Source organism: Phodopus roborovskii, unplaced genomic scaffold, assembly GCF_943737965.1.
Source record: "Phodopus roborovskii unplaced genomic scaffold, PHOROB, whole genome shotgun sequence".
In the NCBI taxonomy this organism is placed as follows: Eukaryota; Metazoa; Chordata; class Mammalia; order Rodentia; family Cricetidae; genus Phodopus; species Phodopus roborovskii.
In genome coordinates, this window is record NW_026126645.1 from 9,779,220 (window position 1) to 9,799,753 (window position 20,534).

Sequence of the window (20,534 nt, forward strand, 5' to 3'; positions counted from 1 at the left end):
AACTTCCAGGAACTCCCAGAGTCCAGCTTAAAAACCTAACCTCCTAGGGAAATCTGCCCACCACGGTCCTGCAGCTGACCCTGCACATGGACAGTCTGGACCCTGGTCTCTGCCTGCCTGCCTGGATGTAGCTGAAGGATTTCTTTCAAAAGTTAGGGGAAATGAGACAGAGACTACTATGGTTCTGGGGTTCTGACCCGGGCAAGGCTGTGTCTAAGGGAAGCAAACCAGAGTGTTCCAGGTGGAGGCTGGGCCACCATCATGCTCAACACCTTCAGTTTTGTAGGCCTGGTAAATCTTTTATAAAAAGGGGGCTCTGTGGCTGCTGTGTTGTTGTTAATAATCCCAGCCCCTGATGCTCCTGTCCCCTTCCAAGCAGACACTACACTTCAACTCATGGAGATTCCTAGGTTCCCCAAGCGCACAGAGACAGATCAGAGGGCTTAACTCAGACTGGCTCCAGAGCCAGGTTCCACTGTATTCAAGAGATGGGTTTCCTCTCTTTAGAAATACCATAGGGTTGAGTTTGGGGTGTAGTTCAGTTGGTTGAGTGTGTGCCTAGCCTGCATGAAGCCCTGGGTTTGATTCCCCAGCACCACATAAAACCAGCATGCCGATACATGCCTGTAATCCTGGCACAAGGGTAATAGAAGCAGGAGCATCAGAAGTTCAAGGTCACCCTCAGTTCTATATTGGATTTGAGGCCTGGATGGGCTATATGAAGCCCTGTCTCAAAAACAAAATGCAACAAAAATCAAACAAACAAACAAAAAAACAAAGTAGGTAGCCAGATGTGGTGACACACACATGTAATCTCAGAACCTGGGAGGTAGAGACAGAAAGATCTGGAGTTCAAGATCACCCTCAACCACCTAGAGTTCAAGGAAAGCCTAGGCTTTATAAGACCCAATCAGAAAAAAGGAAGGAAGGAAGGAAGGAAAAAAAAGGAAGAAAGAAAGAAAGAACGAAAGAAAGAAAGGAAAATGAAAATACACAGGAGTGTAAAAGGTTTTAAGCAGGCAGCCATGAACTCATGATCCTTCTGCCTCAGCCTCCCATTGCTCACATTGTAGACGTCTCTAGCTTTGAGAGTGTGCTCTGTTTCCAGGCCTGTAACACAAGCTACCTGGAAGTCTGATATAGAAGAGTCACATGGTCAAGGCCTGCCTGGACTATAGAGTCAACTCAAGGCCAGCCTGGCCAACATTTGACCCTGTCTCAAAATAATTTTTTTTTAAAGAGGTGGGGCTTGGAGGATTATAGCTCACTGGTAAAATGCTTACCTAGCATGAGCAGAGTCTAGAGTTCAATCCATGGTACTGCAAAAAGTAAATAAATAAAAAGTACTGTGTCCCTGTCTCAGGGCTGTGCCCATCTCCTTCTATTCAGGACCGCCCTAGCTCTAACTGTAGGACTGACTGAAACTCCTGTGCTCACGCTCACCCAGCCATTAGCATGGTTCTTAGTGAGCGTCCTCCTATTGCCTATCTGCTCTGCTGGGAGTGGAGACAAGCCACACCCGTTCCGAACCTCCCTCACTGAGTCTGCTGCCCTGCCTGCCATGCTCAGAATCTCTGCTGGGCATTTTCCTTCTGTCTGCATGGCCAACATTACCAGTCTGACTCTAAACCACGGGGCCCATGAGCTCTGAACTCACTGACCAAAGGTCTGCCCAAGGACTTGGACCTGAGACTACCTGCTCACACCACCGATGGGATGACCCATCCAACCCCCACACTGCTACCAAACACACAGCCGATCTCCAGGACTTCCCCACCCCAGGTAGGGAAGGCAAGGCTGAGTAGGAAGGGTTACCAGTGTCCTGGGATCAGCAGACTTCTAGATAGGCCAGTGCCATGTGACTGGGTCAGCTGAGCCTGGCTGGTGCTGTGAATAAGAGTCCCTGAGGGACTGAGCCAAGGCAAAGGGCTTCCACGTGGTCAACATACTCTTCTGTCTGTCAGTGGAAACATAAAACAAGGGCTAGCCTTAGCAGGGAGGGGCAGGGGTTCTGAGTCATGGGGCTGCATAGATAGGAGAGGTGTGACCCTGGGCAAGTCGCTTTATCTGTCCAAGACTCAACGTATTGTGGGGCATAACATACCCACCCACAAGGCATGAGGGCAGAAGAAGACATATTCACGTACTTGGCACAGGGCTTGGCCTGTGGCAAGGGCTCTGTTAATACTAGCCATTGGCCAGTGCTGTAGGAAGGGTGAAAGGGACAGCCAGAGAGGCTTTGGAACTAAGGGGGACATTCAGGCAGTGCTCTGCAGGGTGAATAGGAGTTTGCAAAGAGCCTTACTGTTTTAAAGAAAAATAATGGAGAGAGACGAAAAAGAGCAGTTTTGCCGTGAGTTGAAGCCCTGGACGGGCATTGGTGGGGCTGAGGCTAGACAGGGGTTACCAATGCTGAGTTGCCGTGGGGGAGTTTGGGTTACACATTCTGTTTTGCTTCTGTTCTTATTGTTGCCTGTCTTGCTTGAAGAAAGGGTCCTGCTGTGTAGCCCAGGTTGGCCTTGAACTGGCTATCCTCCTACCTCAGCCATGATACTGGGATTACAGGTGTGTACCATCACACATCTGGGGTCCCCCGAAGCCGCTTGCTCCTTGACTTCAGAGTGTGTCAAGGGTGATGTGTGATTTGTCTGCCCTCCCCAGTGAAATTCCAGCAGAGCGAGCCTACAGGACACTCAGTGGGCACCAACTCTGTACCGAACCCTCTCAGGGCCTTGGGAGGGGACATACACAGCGTTTTTCATTTGAGTATTACTGAACTTAGGAGAGAGAATAGCAGTTGTCACTGGCTGCCTGATAATACTGATGCTCAATTGTGAGCTCTGTCACTCAGTGTGTGGCCTCAGACAAGGTGCTCAGGCTCTCCAGGCTACAGTTTCCTTCTCTATGGATAGTCACAGTATGGCTAGCTCCTGGATTCCTCTAGGTACCTTTGTTTATTGTTTACTCTCTTACCCTCAGTTGTGACCTGTGCTTCCTCAATCCCTCAACCTTCCTTACGGGGATGGGCTACTGAGGTTGGAACTGTGTCTTTCCTTCTCTTAGGTCCCAGCACTGGGCTCAGCCCTGGCAGGTGGGTGGATGAGGTTGTGGTCCAGACATCAAGCTAGGAGAATTTTTGAGCAGGAATGGACTCTGGCAATGGGTAGATTAGGAGTTGGGTCTTCAAAACTTAACCTATGCCACCACACCTCGAGGCTGTACCTGCGGAGAGTAGATTCTGGGTTCAGATCCCTCCTCCATCTCCCACCAGGTGTAGCTTTGGACATCTAGCAGAATTCATTGAGCCTCACTTTCCAAGTACAGAAAGTGGCATATGTAAGTCTCTAACCAAGAGATGAGAAGGGCTTCCGCTGCTGAGACTAGCCAGTAAGGGAAAACAAGGCAGGTGCTCACTGTCAGTCCATACCCAGGGCCAAGGCCCTTCCTCTCTCCTCCTGCTCACCCGGAAGGGGAAGGGGACAGAACCACTGTCTCACCTCACAGAAGACTGGAGGCCAAGAGGTGTAGAGAACCCAATCGTGACTTCATAAGCTTAGGTTAGCCTGGCCCTGCCAGCTGGTCAGCCAGGGAATTAAGAGGAGGCTGAACCACTTTCCTCAAACCTCACCTCTCCCTGCAACCTTCGTCTCCCATCTGGTCTTGGCCAGGGCCTGTCAACACTTGCGGTTACCCAGAGGGCAGTGGCAGAGCCACTTGGGGCACAGATTCCCCGAGAGCCAGACAGGACTCCAAGAGGAGCCTGCTCCACCCAGATAGTCGTGTGCCTTCAAACTTTCTCCCATACCATATTGGAGCTCCATCACCACAGAGATGCAGGCTGGTTCGTAAGGACAGATGGACATAGGGTGTCCTAACCAAAGACCTATGTGCATCCACCAGAGGACCTGGGGACACATTCACAGAAGCATGCCCTTGTTCAGATGCAAGACTCAGACCTATTCACAGATGCCGGCTTATAGACACACAGGCCCACAGATACATAAACCCAGAGCATGTTCACTGACACACAGACATCCACAGGTATGACCTCATAGATACACATACATTCACAGACACACAAATGCATGCTTGCACTTATAGACATGCAGGTGCTCTTGGAGGTACTATGACTCACAGACACAGACACACAAACACCTGACAGAAAGATGCACCTGCCCCCAGCAGCTCACCTTTGCCCAGCACCATGGCTAGCTCCTTGTCTGCACACTCCAGTCCCAGCAAACCTCCCCTCAGCTCAGCCTTCCCCGGTGGTGTACTCTGGGAAACCCACTGACTTCTGATCCACACAGATTCATTTATGGAATGTTCTAGAGCTGCGGTTAGTTTGGCCACAGAGAAGATGGGTAATCTTTCGGTCTCGAGAGGTAGTTTAACACCCACCCACACTGTCCCAATTTTAGCCCTTAACATGTATTCATTCATCCAACAGACAACATGTGCTTTGGCAGGAAATAAGATCTTAAAATAAATAGAACAGAATTAGGTCCCAGGGGCTCCAGGTTCACAGAAACACTTAGCCATGGCACCAGGGACAGAGCTAGAGCCCCTCTGCCAGTACACAAGGAGTGGCCTCAGGAGGACCAGGGTTCTGATTGCGCAGGAGACAGTGCGCACAGGCCTTCATTCCACCTGCCAGACCACCGCTATCTGCCTCTCCGGGGCCGTCTCCCAGCCCAGTGGACAGGGACGCTCTCCCCAGTTCCCGATTGCAAATGTTCTGAGCAGAACATGGCAGGCCTTAGACCCTGACCATCTCAGGAGAGCCGAGAACCAGCAAGAGAGCATGGATCACCCAGGCTCCTTTTGATGGAACTCTGTACACCTATTTGTGCCTTAAAGAGAAAAGAAATGTAGATCTGTGGCTGGAGAGATGGCTCAGCAGTTAAGAGAATTGGCTGCCGAGGAGCCGGGTTCAGTTTCCCAGCACCTGTGTGAAGCTTTACAATCACCTGTAACCAGTTCCAGACTACACAGGCACTGGCTTGCGTGTGGTGCACATACATACTTCAGACACAAAGTAAAATAAATAAATAAATATTTTAAAAAGAAAGGAACGCAGACCATTGCTGGAGCCCAGCCTCTCTTGTGCTGATTTTCCTGGATGCTGTGGTCCCCTTGTTCTGCCTCTATACTATAAAGCTGTATGTCAGGGCAGCTAGCTCCGCAGGCACCCAAACTTGGGCTCTTGGGTTTGGGGAGATGTATTGTCTTCCTTCAGGTCAAGGCTAAGGACCAGCCAGGCTTCAATTGCCAGCATCCTGTGGACCAGCCATGCACATGCCCAACCTCTCTAAGCACCCACTTAGGTCCTGTCAAGACCACTGGGTCATCCTATGTATTACCTGTTGGGTAAGGAAGCCCTTGCTTCTCAGCAGGAGTCTCACTGTCTCTCCCCCGTCCCTCCTTGCATCCTTCCTTCCCAGTGTGACCACAGTAGCCCTCAAGGCCTTGGAGAAGAAGAGTGTGACCCCACCTTTCCTAGTGGCTGGTGGGAATAATCCCAGCTCTAAACATAATTGGTGAGAAGGCCAGCTGGTTCCTAACAGAAAACATTCTAGAATAGTGTCCGGAAAGCTTTTCCGTTGCTTCTAAGAATCAAGGAAAAGGTTATCACTAGGCTGGCAGGAGGTGTCCTGCTAGGAAGAATATATCAGAAAACATGAACTAACATACCAGCTGACTGGCCATAAGTATGCTCCGAAACCACTGGCTCACTTAAGAGTAGGTAATGTCCCTTTTATAATCTTGTTGGAGTCCAGAGATGGCTCAATGGTTAAGAGCACTTGCTGCTCTTCCAGAAGACCCGAGTTCTGTTCCCAGCACCCATATCGGGCAATCTATGACTCTAGATCCAGGGGATCTGGTGCCCTCTCCTGGCCTCTGTTGAATCTTGCACCCATGTACACATACCCACACAGAGGCATGTAGTGCCTGCGCTATGATCTGTTCCACTAATCAGGTGAAGGCCTAGAAATTGAAATAAAAGACAAGACAGTGGGTCATTCGTGCAGCCTGAATGCTGAATGCCGTTTATTGAGGGGATAGAGCGGGCTTATACTGACTTATAGCACAGTGGCAAACAATCAAGGGTCAAGCGTGCAAGTTCTCGGGTTTAGTTCCTCCCCAGTAGATGCGTGTTAGCCAATCAGGAAGAGTACCAAGAACTACTCTGGTGAAAGATGTTCCAGCCAACAGCTTCAGGCTTGCTCAAGGTGCCTCAGGTCCATGCAGGGCCCTACACGGGCACACACAAACAAAGTAAAAGCACAAGTTAAAAAACAAAACAAACAAACAAAAAAATTCCCTTCATTGTTGGCCACTGGTCATGCTAATTTTATGTCTACTTGACACATGCTAGGTCATCTAAGAAGGGAAAACCCCAATTGAGAAAATGACTTTATAAACTTGGTCTGTAGGCAAGCCTGTAGGGCATTTTCTTAATTAGTGCTTGGTAGGGGAGTGCCAACCCCATTATGGGTTATGCCACCCCTGGTGCTTGGTGGTTCGGAGTTCTGTAAGAAAGCAGGCTGAGCAAGCATGAGAACAAGCGGGTAAGCAGCATCCCTCTGTGGCCTGTGCATCAGCTCCTGCCTCCAGGTTCCTGCCCTGAGTAAGTTCCTGTCCTGACTTCCTTCAGTAATAGACTGTTAGTTAACTGCAAGTGTAAGCTGAATAAATCCTTTAAATTGCTTTGGTCACGGTGTTTCATTACAGCTTTAGAAACCCTAACTAAAATAGCAAGATGGCTTAGCAGGTAAACACAAGTCCTAACAACCTAAGTTTGATCGCCAAACCCACAGCAGAAAGAGCAAACTGACCCTTAAAATCGCCCTCTAATCTCCACCCATACACAGGCATGCACCCACACACAAAATAATAATATTTTATTTATAGCTCACAGTTAATTTGTCTTGGGTACTTTATTTTGGGATGGAATCAAGGAAGCCAGCATTTGAAAGGCTACTAAAATTCCCTGTAGCAGTCATTATATCAATACAGCCTATTTCAAAGTCACCTATTCCATGCTCTTTTTCTTTCCTTCCAGATTGTTCTCTGGGGCCGGACTGAGAAATGCCTGAAAGAGACAACAGAGGAGATTCGGCAGATGGGCACAGAGTGCCACTACTTCATCTGTGATGTGGGCAACCGGGAAGAGGTATACCAGATGGCCAAAGCTGTCCGTGAAAAGGTCAGTAGCCCAGGAATGTCTGGCCTCAGCATACTGAATTCATGCGGCCTGGGAGGGAATATTGCTATGGCAGGCTGGCTTTGTACAGGGCACCTTTGGGAACTCTCCCCAAAGCTTGTCCAAGTTATTTGGATGGAGACTGGGGTTGATAACACAATAAGAGTAGACCTCTATGGTTCCTTGGACATTTAGACCCTACGAGTTTCTCTCTAAGTCAAATGTCCCATTGCCTTCTGGGAAAAGTCCTTTCCCTAATCCAAGACATTTGGGCTGGGTAGACCAATGAGCACCAAGGGAGAAAAGAAGTCACCCTGTTACATATCCCACGCATGGTAACATTAACCATTTTTTATGTGCCCATAACCTCATTTATTATAAATATGCTACATTCTGGGTATAGTATGTACCATAAATTATTTCTAATCCTCAGACACAGCTGGTATGGCACAAGTGCCATTTATAAACAAGACTGATGCTCAGAAAGGCCATGTGGCTGGTGGTTGCGGAGCCTGGTCTGTGCCCCTACAGGTACAGCCCACAGGGACTGGCTGCCCTCACGGCTCCACAGCCCCCTCTTGCCCGCAGGTGGGTGACATCACCATCCTGGTGAACAATGCTGCCGTGGTCCATGGAAAGAGCTTGATGGACAGTGATGATGATGCCCTCCTCAAGTCCCAGCATGTCAACACCCTGGGCCAATTCTGGGTAAGGGCTTTCCTGGCCCAGAGCCAGCCATAGGTATGACAGGAAGCCTGGGTGGGATTGAGGGGAAAGAGAGGTGCACTGGGACCAGGTCTCACGCTAGCAGGGATGTTCCGTGGCAAAGTGGCTAGATAAAAGGAATGACTGACTGGCAGGGCATCATAGGAACTTCTGACTGGCTAGTACAATCCTCTGCAGCACGGAGGCCTCAATTCCTCCGTGTGGAAGGCTAAGTCACTAGGGTAGCTATGCATCTAGAGCAGGCTGTCCTCCTCAGTGCAGGGGTGCAGGGCCTGGCAGAAGCGGTGCTGCTTTACACTGACCTCTGTTACCCACCCTCAGACCACCAAGGCCTTCTTGCCGCGCATGCTGGAGCTGCAGAACGGCCATATCGTGTGCCTCAATTCCGTGCTTGCGCTGTCAGCCATCCCTGGCGCCATCGACTACTGCACATCGAAAGCATCGGCCTTCGCCTTCATGGAGAGCCTGACCTTGGGGCTGCTGGACTGTCCAGGTGTCGGCGCCACCACTGTGCTGCCCTTTCACACCAGCACCGAGATGTTCCAGGGCATGCGAGTCAGGTCAGTGGGTGAGACCAGCCAACTCTCCTGAGCCAACCCAGCCAGCGGTGTTCACGGGAAGAGCCCCGGAATCCCTTGGCCTTGGTCACAGTCCCAGGCCTCATTTTCCACTCACAAGGCAACAGGATAAAGTCTGCACTGTATCAGTTACTTCTCCAGCTTCTAAGAAGGCAAGGCTTCTTGAGGGTCACAGTAAGAGGGTAGAGTCTGTCCTGGTAGGAAGCCACAGTGGCGGGAGCCTGAGGCAGCTGGCCTCCTCATATCCACTGTCAGAAAGCAGAGAGAGGCGAAGCTGGTGCCCAGCTCACTCTGCATTTTGCTTGGTCCAAGACCAACTGCCCACACTTGGGACCCTGCTCCTCGCTGCAGGAGCTCACTCAAAACACCAGTGCTGGATGTGCACAGTGGAATGCTACCTTATCAACAAAAAAGGAAATGAGTCATGTATCACCCCCATAATGAGGCTCACGTCCACGGTGCCGAGCGAAAGAAGCCACACTAGCACATTCCGCATGGCCCCGTGGACCTGACATTCAGAACCAGGCAAAAGTATCGTGCTGGAAACAGGATCGGTGGTATAGAGCCTAGGAGGGAGCCCAAGGAAACTTCATAGTGGTGGTGGCTAAACAAATGAAAGCTTTCTGAAGGTGTGAGCCTTTTATAGAGCCACGACCGATGAAGTGGCCCAGGGGTAAAGGCCTTTGCTACCAAGCCTGACAATCTGAGTTTGATCCCTGGAGCCCTGCCCTCTGACTGCCAAATGCATTCGGTGACACACATGCTCCCATACACACACACAGTGTGCACACATCACACATATGGGCACACATACACCAATAATTTTTTTAATTAATAAATACAAATTATAGCCCCATGTGGAGAAACCCCAAAGCCCACTACTCAAGCTACTTGCAGAGCCGTCTTATGTAGGGGAATGTGACCTCAGGCTCAGTGTTCATACTTGAACCTGGGGTGACATCATGCTATAGTTTCCATGGGCTGCATGTTGCTAGACTTCATTGCAGTTTATAAAACAGCGTGATGACTGACATTGCAAGCAATAAATGGTATCGATATGGGACGTCGTATCACTACACATCACATTCCCCATTTAAGGGAAGATTTGTTTACTTCTCAGAGCTGTGCCTTGCTCATCCATAAAATGCTAAGACTAGTATTTACCTGATAGATTGCTAGTAAAATGAGAAATAATAATGAATATAGCATACCTGGCATGGACCCTAGGGCACACATATTGCTCATAAAAGAGACGCTTCCACTGTTGTTTTATTGAAGGCTCATGTCCTTCAATTCATGGTGATCTCTTCTTGCCTCAGCCCCTTGAGTGCTTGGCATTTTAACAATGTACCACTACTCCCGGCTGTTATTTTTACCAAGAATAAACATAGTCTTAGACGAGTTTTAATAGTTTTCCTAGAAGACAGTCTCTTTAGAGTTTATCCAGAAGTAGGTATTTCTATCTGACTTGCTAAAAAATTATCATACATTCTCAACTTCAAAGAGGTTATACTCATAACTATCCTGATGTCCTGGGATCGAACCCTAGTTCTGTGTAACCTCCAGCAGGTGACTCGACTCTTCTGTGCCTTAGTTTCCCTGTTTATATATATATTAAAGCGATTGCTAATAGCACCTCCTACTTCACAAGTTGGGGGAGAGCCTGTGTGGGAATTGACTGGCTATGACTGCTTTATGAGCACTAAGTGGATGCTAGCTGTGCAGGTGAGAGCCAAGGGCTCAGCCAGAACAGCTATACTTAACCAACTCCTATTTATTGAAAGAAAAAGGAAGACAGAAAAGCCTTGGTTTTGCTCTATAGCCATCCTAGCAATTTCCCAGGGGTAGTGACCGCGTTAGGACCAAACAGGTGAACATCCAGCGAGATCGGCGGTATCCGAGGGTGCCACCGTTCTCATTTCCTGAATATTCTATTTCCAGCCACTCTAGACACTTCCCTTTCCACTACACAGTTGTTGCATTTGGCCCTTCCAGTAGCCGTGCAAATGAGCTATAAACCCATTTCACAGATAGAGGAACTGAAGTCATCTGTATGAGACAACACGGCTGGAATTGGGCCACCTGAGCAGGCTTCTCTTATCACTTCCCAGTGTCCTTTGTTGTCCTCCTACCCACTGTGGAGAGAAAGGGGGAAATCTTAACAGGTTTGAGGCATCTCCATCAGGTCCTTCTGGAAGGGTCTTACCTGGAAGGGTCCCCTACACTTGGGTCTTCCTGACCTGTCTCCTCCCCCTAGAGACAGTGATGGACACAGGTGAAGGCTGGAGATTATAGATATACCACCACATCACTGGAGTTGCAGTCAGTGAGATACCTCAGCATGTGTCTCTTTGAAAAAAACCCAAGGCCAGCCTTTCTAGGCTATAGGTTCTATCTTGGTGTGGAAAGAAAGCCTAGTCAGCAAAGTTTGATCTCCAGAACCCATGTTTATAAAAATCCAGGCAAAGGTAGCATGCACTTGTCATCCCAGCACTATAGAGGCAGAGGCAGACAAATCCCTAGGGATTTGCTGGCCAGTCAAGCTAGCCAAGTCGTCATCGAGCTCTCAGCCAATGGGAGACCCTGTTGGAAAAAGCTGAAGTGGATGACTCCTGATGATACTGAAGGTTGACCTCCGTCCTCCACATACATAGACACTCGTGACCAAACACACATTTGCACGCACACACACACACAAACAAACCAAAGCTACACTTGTCAAGTTACTGGGGAGGGCAGCAGTCTGTGAGCTCCAAGGCTGCCCCTGGCTCAGGAATGGCATGACGACCGATGACTCATCACTCTTACTCTTATTGGTACCACAGTGACTCATAAGGCGTTTGAGAGACAGCGGTCAGGCCAGGCTGGGAAAGGCAGGAAGAGCAAAGACAGAGTCACTGGAGTAGTGCTAAGGGCTCGCTGATTTGCCCCCTGCTCCGTAAATTAGAGAGGATGTTTGTGCATGGGCCTGATACTTAGGGAACACAATGGGTGCACAGGTCTGGGGTCAGATGCCTCTGAACAGTCATGGGAAACCCCTGTTTGACTGCTTGTTCATCTGGCAGTCCCATGGAAAGCCACTTTGTGTTTGACTGGCAGGCTAGAGAGCCAGCAGGCTGAGGACTTCCCAATCAGAAAGGCCCAGCAGAAAAGCGGGGCAAAATGATAATGGTATTTATTAGGTACCTACTGTGTACCAAGTCCTACTAGATGCTGAGGACTCAGGAGGGAATGAGAGTCACTGGGCCTCTGTCCCCAGGGAACTCAACCTGATGGAGGAGACGGGCCCTTGTCAAGGAACAACCTGACAAGCAAGATCATTCTAGATGAGGTTGTGGTTGTGGTTAAGGAAGGAAGGGGTAAGATCAGAGGCCACCCAGCGGTATGGGAGGCAGAGTGATCTCTCGGGAGAAATGAGCAGGCTGTGGGAATGGCTGATGAAGAAAGATGGCAGCTGAGGGCTGCCCGTGCTTTAGAATGTGGAGGGAGTCCAATGTGAGTGTCAGGCAGGAGCCTTAGGGGACTTCGGGGAGTGGTGGGGCAGGATGGAGCAGTATCGAGGGACTCTAACAGGCATGGACTGGGAGAGAACCCCACAGCCTCCAGTCCTCACACAGAAGAGTCAAAGTGATGCCCTCAGAAACACTAGCCACTTACCAAGATGCCCAGCAGAAAGGTCAACTTCTCCAGGAGAAACCAGTGTTTTCCTGCCTCCAGGTTTCCCAACCTCTTCCCGCCGCTGAAGCCAGAGACAGTAGCCCGGAGGACAGTGGAAGCTGTACAGCAAAACCAGGCTCTCCTCCTACTCCCATGGACCATGAATATCCTCGTCATCTTGAAAAGGTATGGGATGGTTAGAGAGAGTTCTTCACCAAGTTCAAGTCCAACTTTTTCCCATCACTCCAATGGGCCTTACTGGACAAAGGCAGCAGGCAGGACAAAGTGGATGTATAATCGATTAGTCATGTCTGCACAGGGCAGGAGGTTGAAAAGTAACACCTCTCTCTGGCTGTACTGCCCACTAAGGCATACTTATTGGTCTAAGGCTCTCTGTGAGGTTTGGGTTTTTTTTCCCCTTATTTTTGAGGCAGAGCCCACTGTAACTCAGGCTTATCAGGAGCACACTATAAAGCCTAGGTTGGCCTTGAACTTGCAATTCTCCTGTCTCTTTAGTACTGGGATTATAAGTATGCACTATGGTGCCTGGTTTAGAAATTATTGAGGGATGCAAACAGCTCTTGCTTGTGAGAGTTTTATCTATCACTAGTTACTGAGTTAAAACTGAGAGGGGAAGTTCCATTTATGAACTGGTTTCTATTTACAACATTTTTCATCTAAAAAGGGCAGCAACAGAACTATTAAGTAATCATAACTGTTTTGTTTGTTTCCTTGCCTTTTTAGTTTTTGGTTTTTTGTTTTGTTTTGTTGTTGTTGTTTAGAGTTTTATCTATCACTAGTTACTGAGTTAAAACTGAGAGGGGAAGTTCCATTTATGAATTGGTTTCTATTTACAACATTTTTCATCTAAAAAGGACAGCAACAGAACTATTAAGTAATCATAACTGTTTTGTTTGTTTCCTTGCCTTTTTAGTTTTTGGTTTTTTGTTTTGTTTTGTTGTTGTTGTTTTAGACAGGATCTCACTAGGTATCCCAATCTAGCCTCATCTCGTAAATGTGTTTTTGTGATAAGCAATTACACTTTCTAAAACAACACAGACAAATAGTCGGGAGAGATGCTGGGTTATGTTCTTGAAGATCTCTCCATTGTCTGGTTTAATCTGAAACAACTAGATTCTCACATCTGCTTCTTATTTCAGTCAGTTGGGGTAGTCCCCTGTAGCAAAACCCCTGGGAAACTCTACCGCATGTGTAGAGAAAATAAAAGGGTAAAAGATGAACAATGGGCTAAGGATGAGGCTCCATAGGCAGAGAGCCTGCCTGGCATGCGTGAAGCCCTGGGATTGGTCCTCAGTACTGCATGGACCAGGGGTGGTGGCTCCCACCTATATAATCCCAGCATGTGGGAGGTAGAAGCAGGAGGATGAGAAGTATAAGGTTGTCCTATATAGTCACTTTGAGGCTAGCCTGGATTTTTTCTTTTTTTTTTTAAGACTGCCAAGAAAGAGAGTAAGGGAAAAAAAAAAAGGAGGGAAGGAGAAAGACAAATTATACTGCAGTGTTACTATAAGTATCCTAGAGATATCCAGGCACCCCCGAGAGTCCCTGAACCACATTCTTAAGAGCCGCTGCTGTGCAGACTCTCGGGCATAGACCCAGCTCCCGGGTAGCCCAGTCTAATGGCAACAGAATCTGGAGCTATGCCATAGCTCCAGTGGGGTAGGGTTTACCAGGGAAGCCCACCTTGGAAGGTGGGCTTCCTAATGGAGCTACTTTCTCCTCTAGAGTTTTCCCAGCACTGAATTCAACTAGAACTGTCCAGACTTGGTACAGCAAGACCTTGCACCTGGGCCCCATGCTGAAGGGGCTGTCAGTGCATGTGGCTATGTGCCCTCCATACAGGGAGACCTGTGTCCCTGCAGCCATGACTGTGGCTCCTGCTTGTCACAAAGTGCAGCCCCTAGTTCTAGGCTGTTGTTATCATCAAATGTTGACTCCCAGGGAAACCACACCCTTGGATGTGTGACTAAGGGAGGAGTGGCAACCAGCCCTTTGTCTTCCACTCCGATGGCCTTCTGGTAAGCAGAGGGTGGAGAGTGCAGAGCTGACTGTCCCAGCATACCCTGACCTTCAGTCCAAAATGCTCTGTGACTGCCAGAGGGTTCCTCTAGAGGAGCAGGCACCAAGCTGGAAACTGAACTCTGGGGAATGGCTCAGATGGTAAAGCCTTTGCTGTATAAGCCTGAGAATGTGAACTTGATCCCCGGCACCCATATCTGACCTTCCTGTGTGCACTGCAGCAGGTGAATGTATACAACCCCCCCCTCTCTCTCTCTCACACACACACACACACACACACACAGAGAGAGAGAGAGAGAGAGAGAGAGAGAGAGAGAGAGAGAGAGATTGGTTTTTTTTAAAAGAGGCCTGGAGAGATGTCAAGAGGTTAAAAAACACTGGCTATTCTTGCAGAAGACCAGAGTTCTGTTCCCAGCACCCACATCTGGCTGCTCACAACCTCCTGTTAACTCCAGCTTTCAAGGGTTCTAATGCCCTCTTCTGGTCTCAGTGAGCAACTGCGCTCAAGTGCACAAGCAGGCACACATACATCCACATCATTAAAAATAAAACAAGACAAAACACACACACATGGAAGTGCATGTATCTTGGGGTTCTAGAGGCTGGGACACCCAAGAATATGCCATAGCATCTGGCAAGGGCCTTCCTGCTGCATCGTGACATGACAGAGAGTTAGTTCCCAATACAGGACAGAGCAAGTATGCCCAGAGAGCTGGCTTCAATAATAGAGTCACTCTGCCCATTAATCCATGACTGGGCGGATCCCCTCATGACCCAGCCACCTCTGTCTCACCACAAAGACAGTCAAGTTTCAGCTTGCATCTTGGAAGGGCCGGAACACATCGAAAGCATGCTGGAGCTCACAGCCTGGCTGTTGTTCTGTGCTTGGCTCTTTACCTAGTGAAAGTGTTAATTCTCGGAGGTCAGGTGTTGTTTTTCAGAAGGGGAACTTGGGTGTGGGTTGCAGAGGATCCAAGAGAGCTTGGGAAACCATTGTCTATACCCTGCTTGGCATTGCCATCACTGAAACCCACCACTGTTGGCCACCCTGCTAACCATGTGTCTTTCTCCCCGCAGTGTACTTCCACAGGCTGCACTAGAGGAGATCCACAGGTTCTCAGGGACGTACACCTGCATGAACACCTTTAAGGGAAGGACATAGAGAAAGACACACCTGAGGAGCCGAGCCCGAGAGGAGCCACAGTACCCAGGCACACACTCGTGCGTCTCTGCATTGGCATGTCTGCTGGGTGAGCAGGACTGTTCCTGTCCCCAGGGAAGATTTCGAGGCTCCCGGGTCAACTCCAGGACCTTTGTGCAAGACTGATGTGTGTAACTCTGACCCCCATGGGGAGGCGAGACGCCATTCAGCGGCCACCTGACGACTTTGTACATTTCTCACTCTGTAGGGTCTATTGTTAAATTGCTTCTCCAGTCTAACCCGCCTGAGCAGTGTGCATCTACGATTTCCAGGAGAGTCTGCGTCCCAGACATTCTGCCTTCCCCTCCAACCCCTCTGACCCTCAGCTCATGCAAACTGGTTAAAGGGCAATAAAAGCAAATAAAGAGGTGGCTTTCGCAGCTCCCTTGTTTGCATCCTTGGGAGGGAGGCAGCTGGGAAGGAGCCTGCCCAACCACAAAGAAATAAGGGGTCATCTCAGAGTCTACAGAGAGCAGGAGAGAGACAGCAGCCCAGCCCCAGCAGAGAGGGTCAGGGATGCTCCTCCAGACACATGGCTTCCCTGGTAGGATCCCTGAGAGCTAGTCCGCAGAAGAGCTCACCACAGCTAGAGGCCTGTCTGTCCTTCCTTGACCCCACTGGGCCACCAACTTAAAAGTAATGTCAGGGTTTATTGAGCACCTGCTCTCTGCCCCGCATGAAGAAGCCAAGAAGACGCCATTCATCTGGAGAGGAAAGAATTGTGAGTCGACAGTGACCATTCATCACTTATGCCAGCACTGTGGGCTGCTATAGACCCCACAGCACATGTAATTGTAGGAGAGGGGGAAGCCCAGAGAATGGAAGGAGCTGGCGTGGTCTCTGACAAGGGAAGAGGTGCCGGTGGTTCTCTGGTGTGACTCTCACGCTGAGAAAACTAAGTCAATGACACTGTGGTCAGTGTGGAGCAAGGAACAACGTGACCTGCTAGGAATAGCATCCATCTATATGTAGGTGAGTGACAGGAAGCAGACAGGAATGGGTGAGGGCGGTCCCAAGCCTCTGACTTAGTGGGGATCTTCCTTGAAAGTTTCACAAAGGCCAAATAGACCTGAGCACCTCAGGCTGGACCCTCATGCTCAGAGTAAAGAGGATGAGATGACCCAAGTGAAAGCAGGCTGGTCTGCAAGAGAAACGCCAGGTGTCTGGTGTCTATGGAGCATTGACGGCATGGCCAGCCTAAGGCACGGTGTTTGCACTGTGTCAGTTACCAGCTCTCCCTGTAGCTACTGAAGGCAAAAAACAAACAAACAAAAAATGCTCAGAGTGTCCCTTTGAACAATCTAACCTCTTGGTGGTGGGTGTCAGCCAGATGTGATCCCCCAGATCACCTTGGCTTCCAACGGGGAAGGTGTCTGCCCTACGATCTCAATTTATGCATGAAACCATCTCAGGTCTGGGCAACCAAGATGAGGTGTCCTAGGAAGTAAATTACGTTGGTCCACCATCATGCCCTCTTCAAGTTCTGCCCAGAAATGGTGTATATTGCTTCCACTCTCATTTCATGGGCCAGATCAGGTCATGTGATCATACCTGCCAGAGATCCTGGGAAGCTGAGTACATTGACCACATGGCCTTTCAAGCCCTGGAAGAAGACTTCATGAGGAAAAGTTAGAAGTGAAGCCCAGTATGGAGAGAAGCCAACTTACAGACATAGCAGCCCAGGAGCCCGTCTGGTGCTCGGCAATCCCTGCAAAGGCAAACGCCTGAGTGTCTTTCCAAGCACTTCCAATGGGAGAATTTGCAACCCTGTCCCAAGATGAATTCAGAGCAGGATGTGGGCTTGGCCAGGTCCACAATTAAACACAGCTCTGACTCCTGGTTTTCCATGGCACCAGACAGTAGCAAGCAACAAGGAGTTGTCAGGACCATTCATCATCTTTTTGGTCCTTGAGGAGAGGTGTCTCCACTGTGAGGGATGTTACTACCCACATCAGCCCCCTGTGGTGTCCAGACAATCTCCCAAGGCAGGTGCCTATGGCTGATTCTTCCAGGCTTGGAGTTGGGGGGAGCTGGGCGTCCAACTTTGTGGACAGAGAGAAGAGGGTAGGGCAATGTGTGAGTCCAGATTGTTGAGCCCCAACTGTCCTGACAGTCTCTGAACAGCTGGTGTGTTTCTGTATCCCTTTAGGAGACACCTTGATCATTGGGGTTTCCATTGGCCTTTAAACCAGAAATGCAGTAAGAATCCCAGGGAAATTTGGTGGGATGCTGAGATCAGCCACTCCCAGACAGCCCTCCCCAGGATCCACCAAGCATGAACACTACCTTGGTTACAGGGGAATCTCTGTGTTTCCCAGAATGCAAATGGTTTCTCTTGGTGGTAGGATGGAGCCTCATCCCCCCAACAACACATACACACACACCAGCACCCCACTTTTGGTCTTTCTTTCTTTCTTTTGGATCAATTCCCAGAGGAACCAGGGAAAAGGCCTTGGGCATATTCCCAGGAAGCTTCTCTGGTCACTCACTGGAATGGTTTGACTGCCTGGAGAGCTTCAAGAGTGAGAGTGGAGAGCTAATTCTGTCCCTTTGCTTGTCCAAGTGAAGGAGAGTGACAAGCGCCAACCCCCTGAGGGGCATAACAGGCTGTGCCAACCTTGCAAAGAAGCCTTGGGCCCTGGGAAATGACCCAGTTGCCAGGCTGGAGGTTCCTCCCCAGCCCCAAAGAGAAGCATATCAGGGGTGGGTGCCAAGCCCAGGGAGGCAGCAGACCTCAGCCCTGACTGGCTCTGGTCCAGGAGCGCAGGCTGTCTGGCTGGACCAGTGGTCAAGAATTCAGTCCTGTGGACACCAGTAGCTCCTGGGGACCCAAAACTTTGAGAAACTGACTCTCCCAGGAACAAGCTGATGTCTGAAGGGACCAGGTGACACAAAGCTCCAGAGCTGACTCCAGGAGTCACTACTAAGCTCCTACCCCTCCTACCTGAGAGTCCCACCCCAAAGGCGGCAGCTTTCACCTTTGAGATGTTCCTATCTGTCAGAAGACAACAAAAAGAAGCCAGGCCACAAGGCACAGGAGTTGAGGTCCTCAAAGAGCAGCTCTGGGTGACTGGGAAAAGACAGAGGAGACCATGCCCATGTGGGACCCTCCCCTGAGGAGCATTTTTCTGATTCTCAGGGTTTGGGACAGAATTAAGAGGCCAGAGGACTTCTACACACACACACACACACACACACACACACACACACACACACACACACACACACACCCTCGCCAGAGGACTTCTCTACACACACACACACACACACACACACACACACACACACACACACACACACACACCCTCGCTTCGGGCAAAGCCAAAAGGCGACAGATATCTGCTGACGCAGAAGGAAGGGCTGGAACTGTTCCCAGAAACATCTTACTAAGTTCCCAAACATTCCTTGGGTCTCGGAGTGCGGTTCAGTTGGTGGAATCTTGTCTAGCCCTGGGCTTGATCCCCAATACCACAAAAACCAGGCTTGGTACATACTTTTATTTCTAGCACTTGAGAGACGGGAGCAAGAGAATCAAGAGTTCAAGGCTGTCCGTAGCCACATAAAAAGCTTAAAGCCAGCCTGGGATACAGGAGCACCGGTACCAAAACCACAATCAAAAACAACAAGAACAAAAAAATTGATTAGGGGCCAGAGAGACAGCTCAGCAACTGGGACACTTACTGTCGAGCCTGATGATGAGTTAGATCCCTCGTCTCAGAGAAGCCCTTTGACACTCACAGCTCCACATGGCTTGGGAAGAGAAGAAACTGTGATGACCCCTCAGAAGGCAGAGCTGGGAATGGCAGCTATCACCCTGCTGGGATGCTGCTCTCCAGATGGGAATGCCCAGGGTGGGCAGAAAGCAGTGCTCATACAGAGACATCATACCAAAGTAACCGGCAGCAAAAGCTCTGTTTGTTAGTCAGGATTCTCTAGAGGAACAGAACTGACGGGGAGAGAGAGAGAGATTCCTTCTTCCATGTCCTTTATATAGACTGCCAACAGAAGGTGTGGCCCAGATTAAAGGTGAAACTTCCTTTCTCAAAAACTCCAGATTAAAAGTGAGTCTTTCCACTTCAAATGATTTAATTAGGAAAAGTTCCTTACAGGGGTACCCATACACTGGGGTTTTAGTTAATCCTCCATGAAGTCAAGTTGACAACCGAGAATAGCCACCACATGGCATTGGTGGCTTCTCCTGACCCGGAAGCTGTCTGGTCAGTGCACATCTTGCAGCTTTATTGAGATAAAAGTCAAACTTGTTAAACTGTGTGATCTAGTTGTGTGTAATATATTTTTTATATATGAACTCACATACACACGCCCACAAATGTACATAGACACATTAATTAAAAAATAAAAATGGACTATTTTTTTTTCAAAAAGAAAAACCAGTGTGTACACAAAATCAAGATGAAAATTACACAACCTTCTCAACAGATGCTGACAAGGTCTGATAAAATTCAATATCCCTTCACAATAAAAGTCAAAAGAGACTAGGGATAGATAGCAGGAGACCCTTTCAGAACAATGTCTACATCTAGCAAAGCTCTCATTAACATTATAGTAATGCAGAACTAAGAGCATTCACCCCAGTGAGCAAGACAAGAGGGCCTCTTTCCACGTTCTCAGCCAGTTAATAAGTTAATAAGGCAAGTAAGAGAATGGAATCCATTTATGTGCACACAGATGCAAATAGGAAAGGGAGATGTCAAACAACTCCCCTTCCTGATGATGACCCAAAAAAAAAAAAATCCCTTTCTATGAACAGACGACAATCTATCTGTCCATCACAGCTGATGGATGTTGGAGGACAATATCTGCTTGCTCTGTACTCACCTCCTCAAGACCAGACTCTTTGTGAGGCAGAGCATCTGGCACAACCTGGCTGTCCTTTGCCAATAAGGAAGCCCAACCGTCTTCCTGCTTCCCCTTCTGTGTCCAAATGGAGGCCCCTGAGCAAGAAAAGCCACGGTGTATTGCTAAATGTTCAAGACTTCATCCCAGCATTCCTGGCAATGTGGACAGGGTCATTGGCAGTGCTGTCCGGGGTTCTACGGCAGTCTTCACCCCTGTCTTCGCCCATTAGCTGACTTTCCCAGTTGTAATAATCGAAAACAGCCCC

The 20,534-nt window shown here is 49.1% G+C and overlaps 1 protein-coding gene across 1 annotated transcript in view; it reads left to right on the forward strand.

Moving 5' to 3' along the window:
• The window catches only part of Dhrs3 (dehydrogenase/reductase 3), a 34,362-nt gene extending 18,573 nt beyond the window's left edge, over positions 1-15,789 (forward strand). The window contains exons 2-6 of the mRNA XM_051173762.1: positions 7,067-7,210; positions 7,796-7,915; positions 8,255-8,493; positions 12,229-12,354; positions 15,286-15,789. Of these exons, the coding sequence (XP_051029719.1) occupies positions 7,067-7,210; positions 7,796-7,915; positions 8,255-8,493; positions 12,229-12,354; positions 15,286-15,370 (714 nt within the window). The 3' untranslated portion in view covers positions 15,371-15,789. The remainder of the gene's footprint in view (positions 1-7,066; positions 7,211-7,795; positions 7,916-8,254; positions 8,494-12,228; positions 12,355-15,285) is intronic.
• The last annotated feature ends 4,745 nt before the right edge of the window (positions 15,790-20,534 follow it).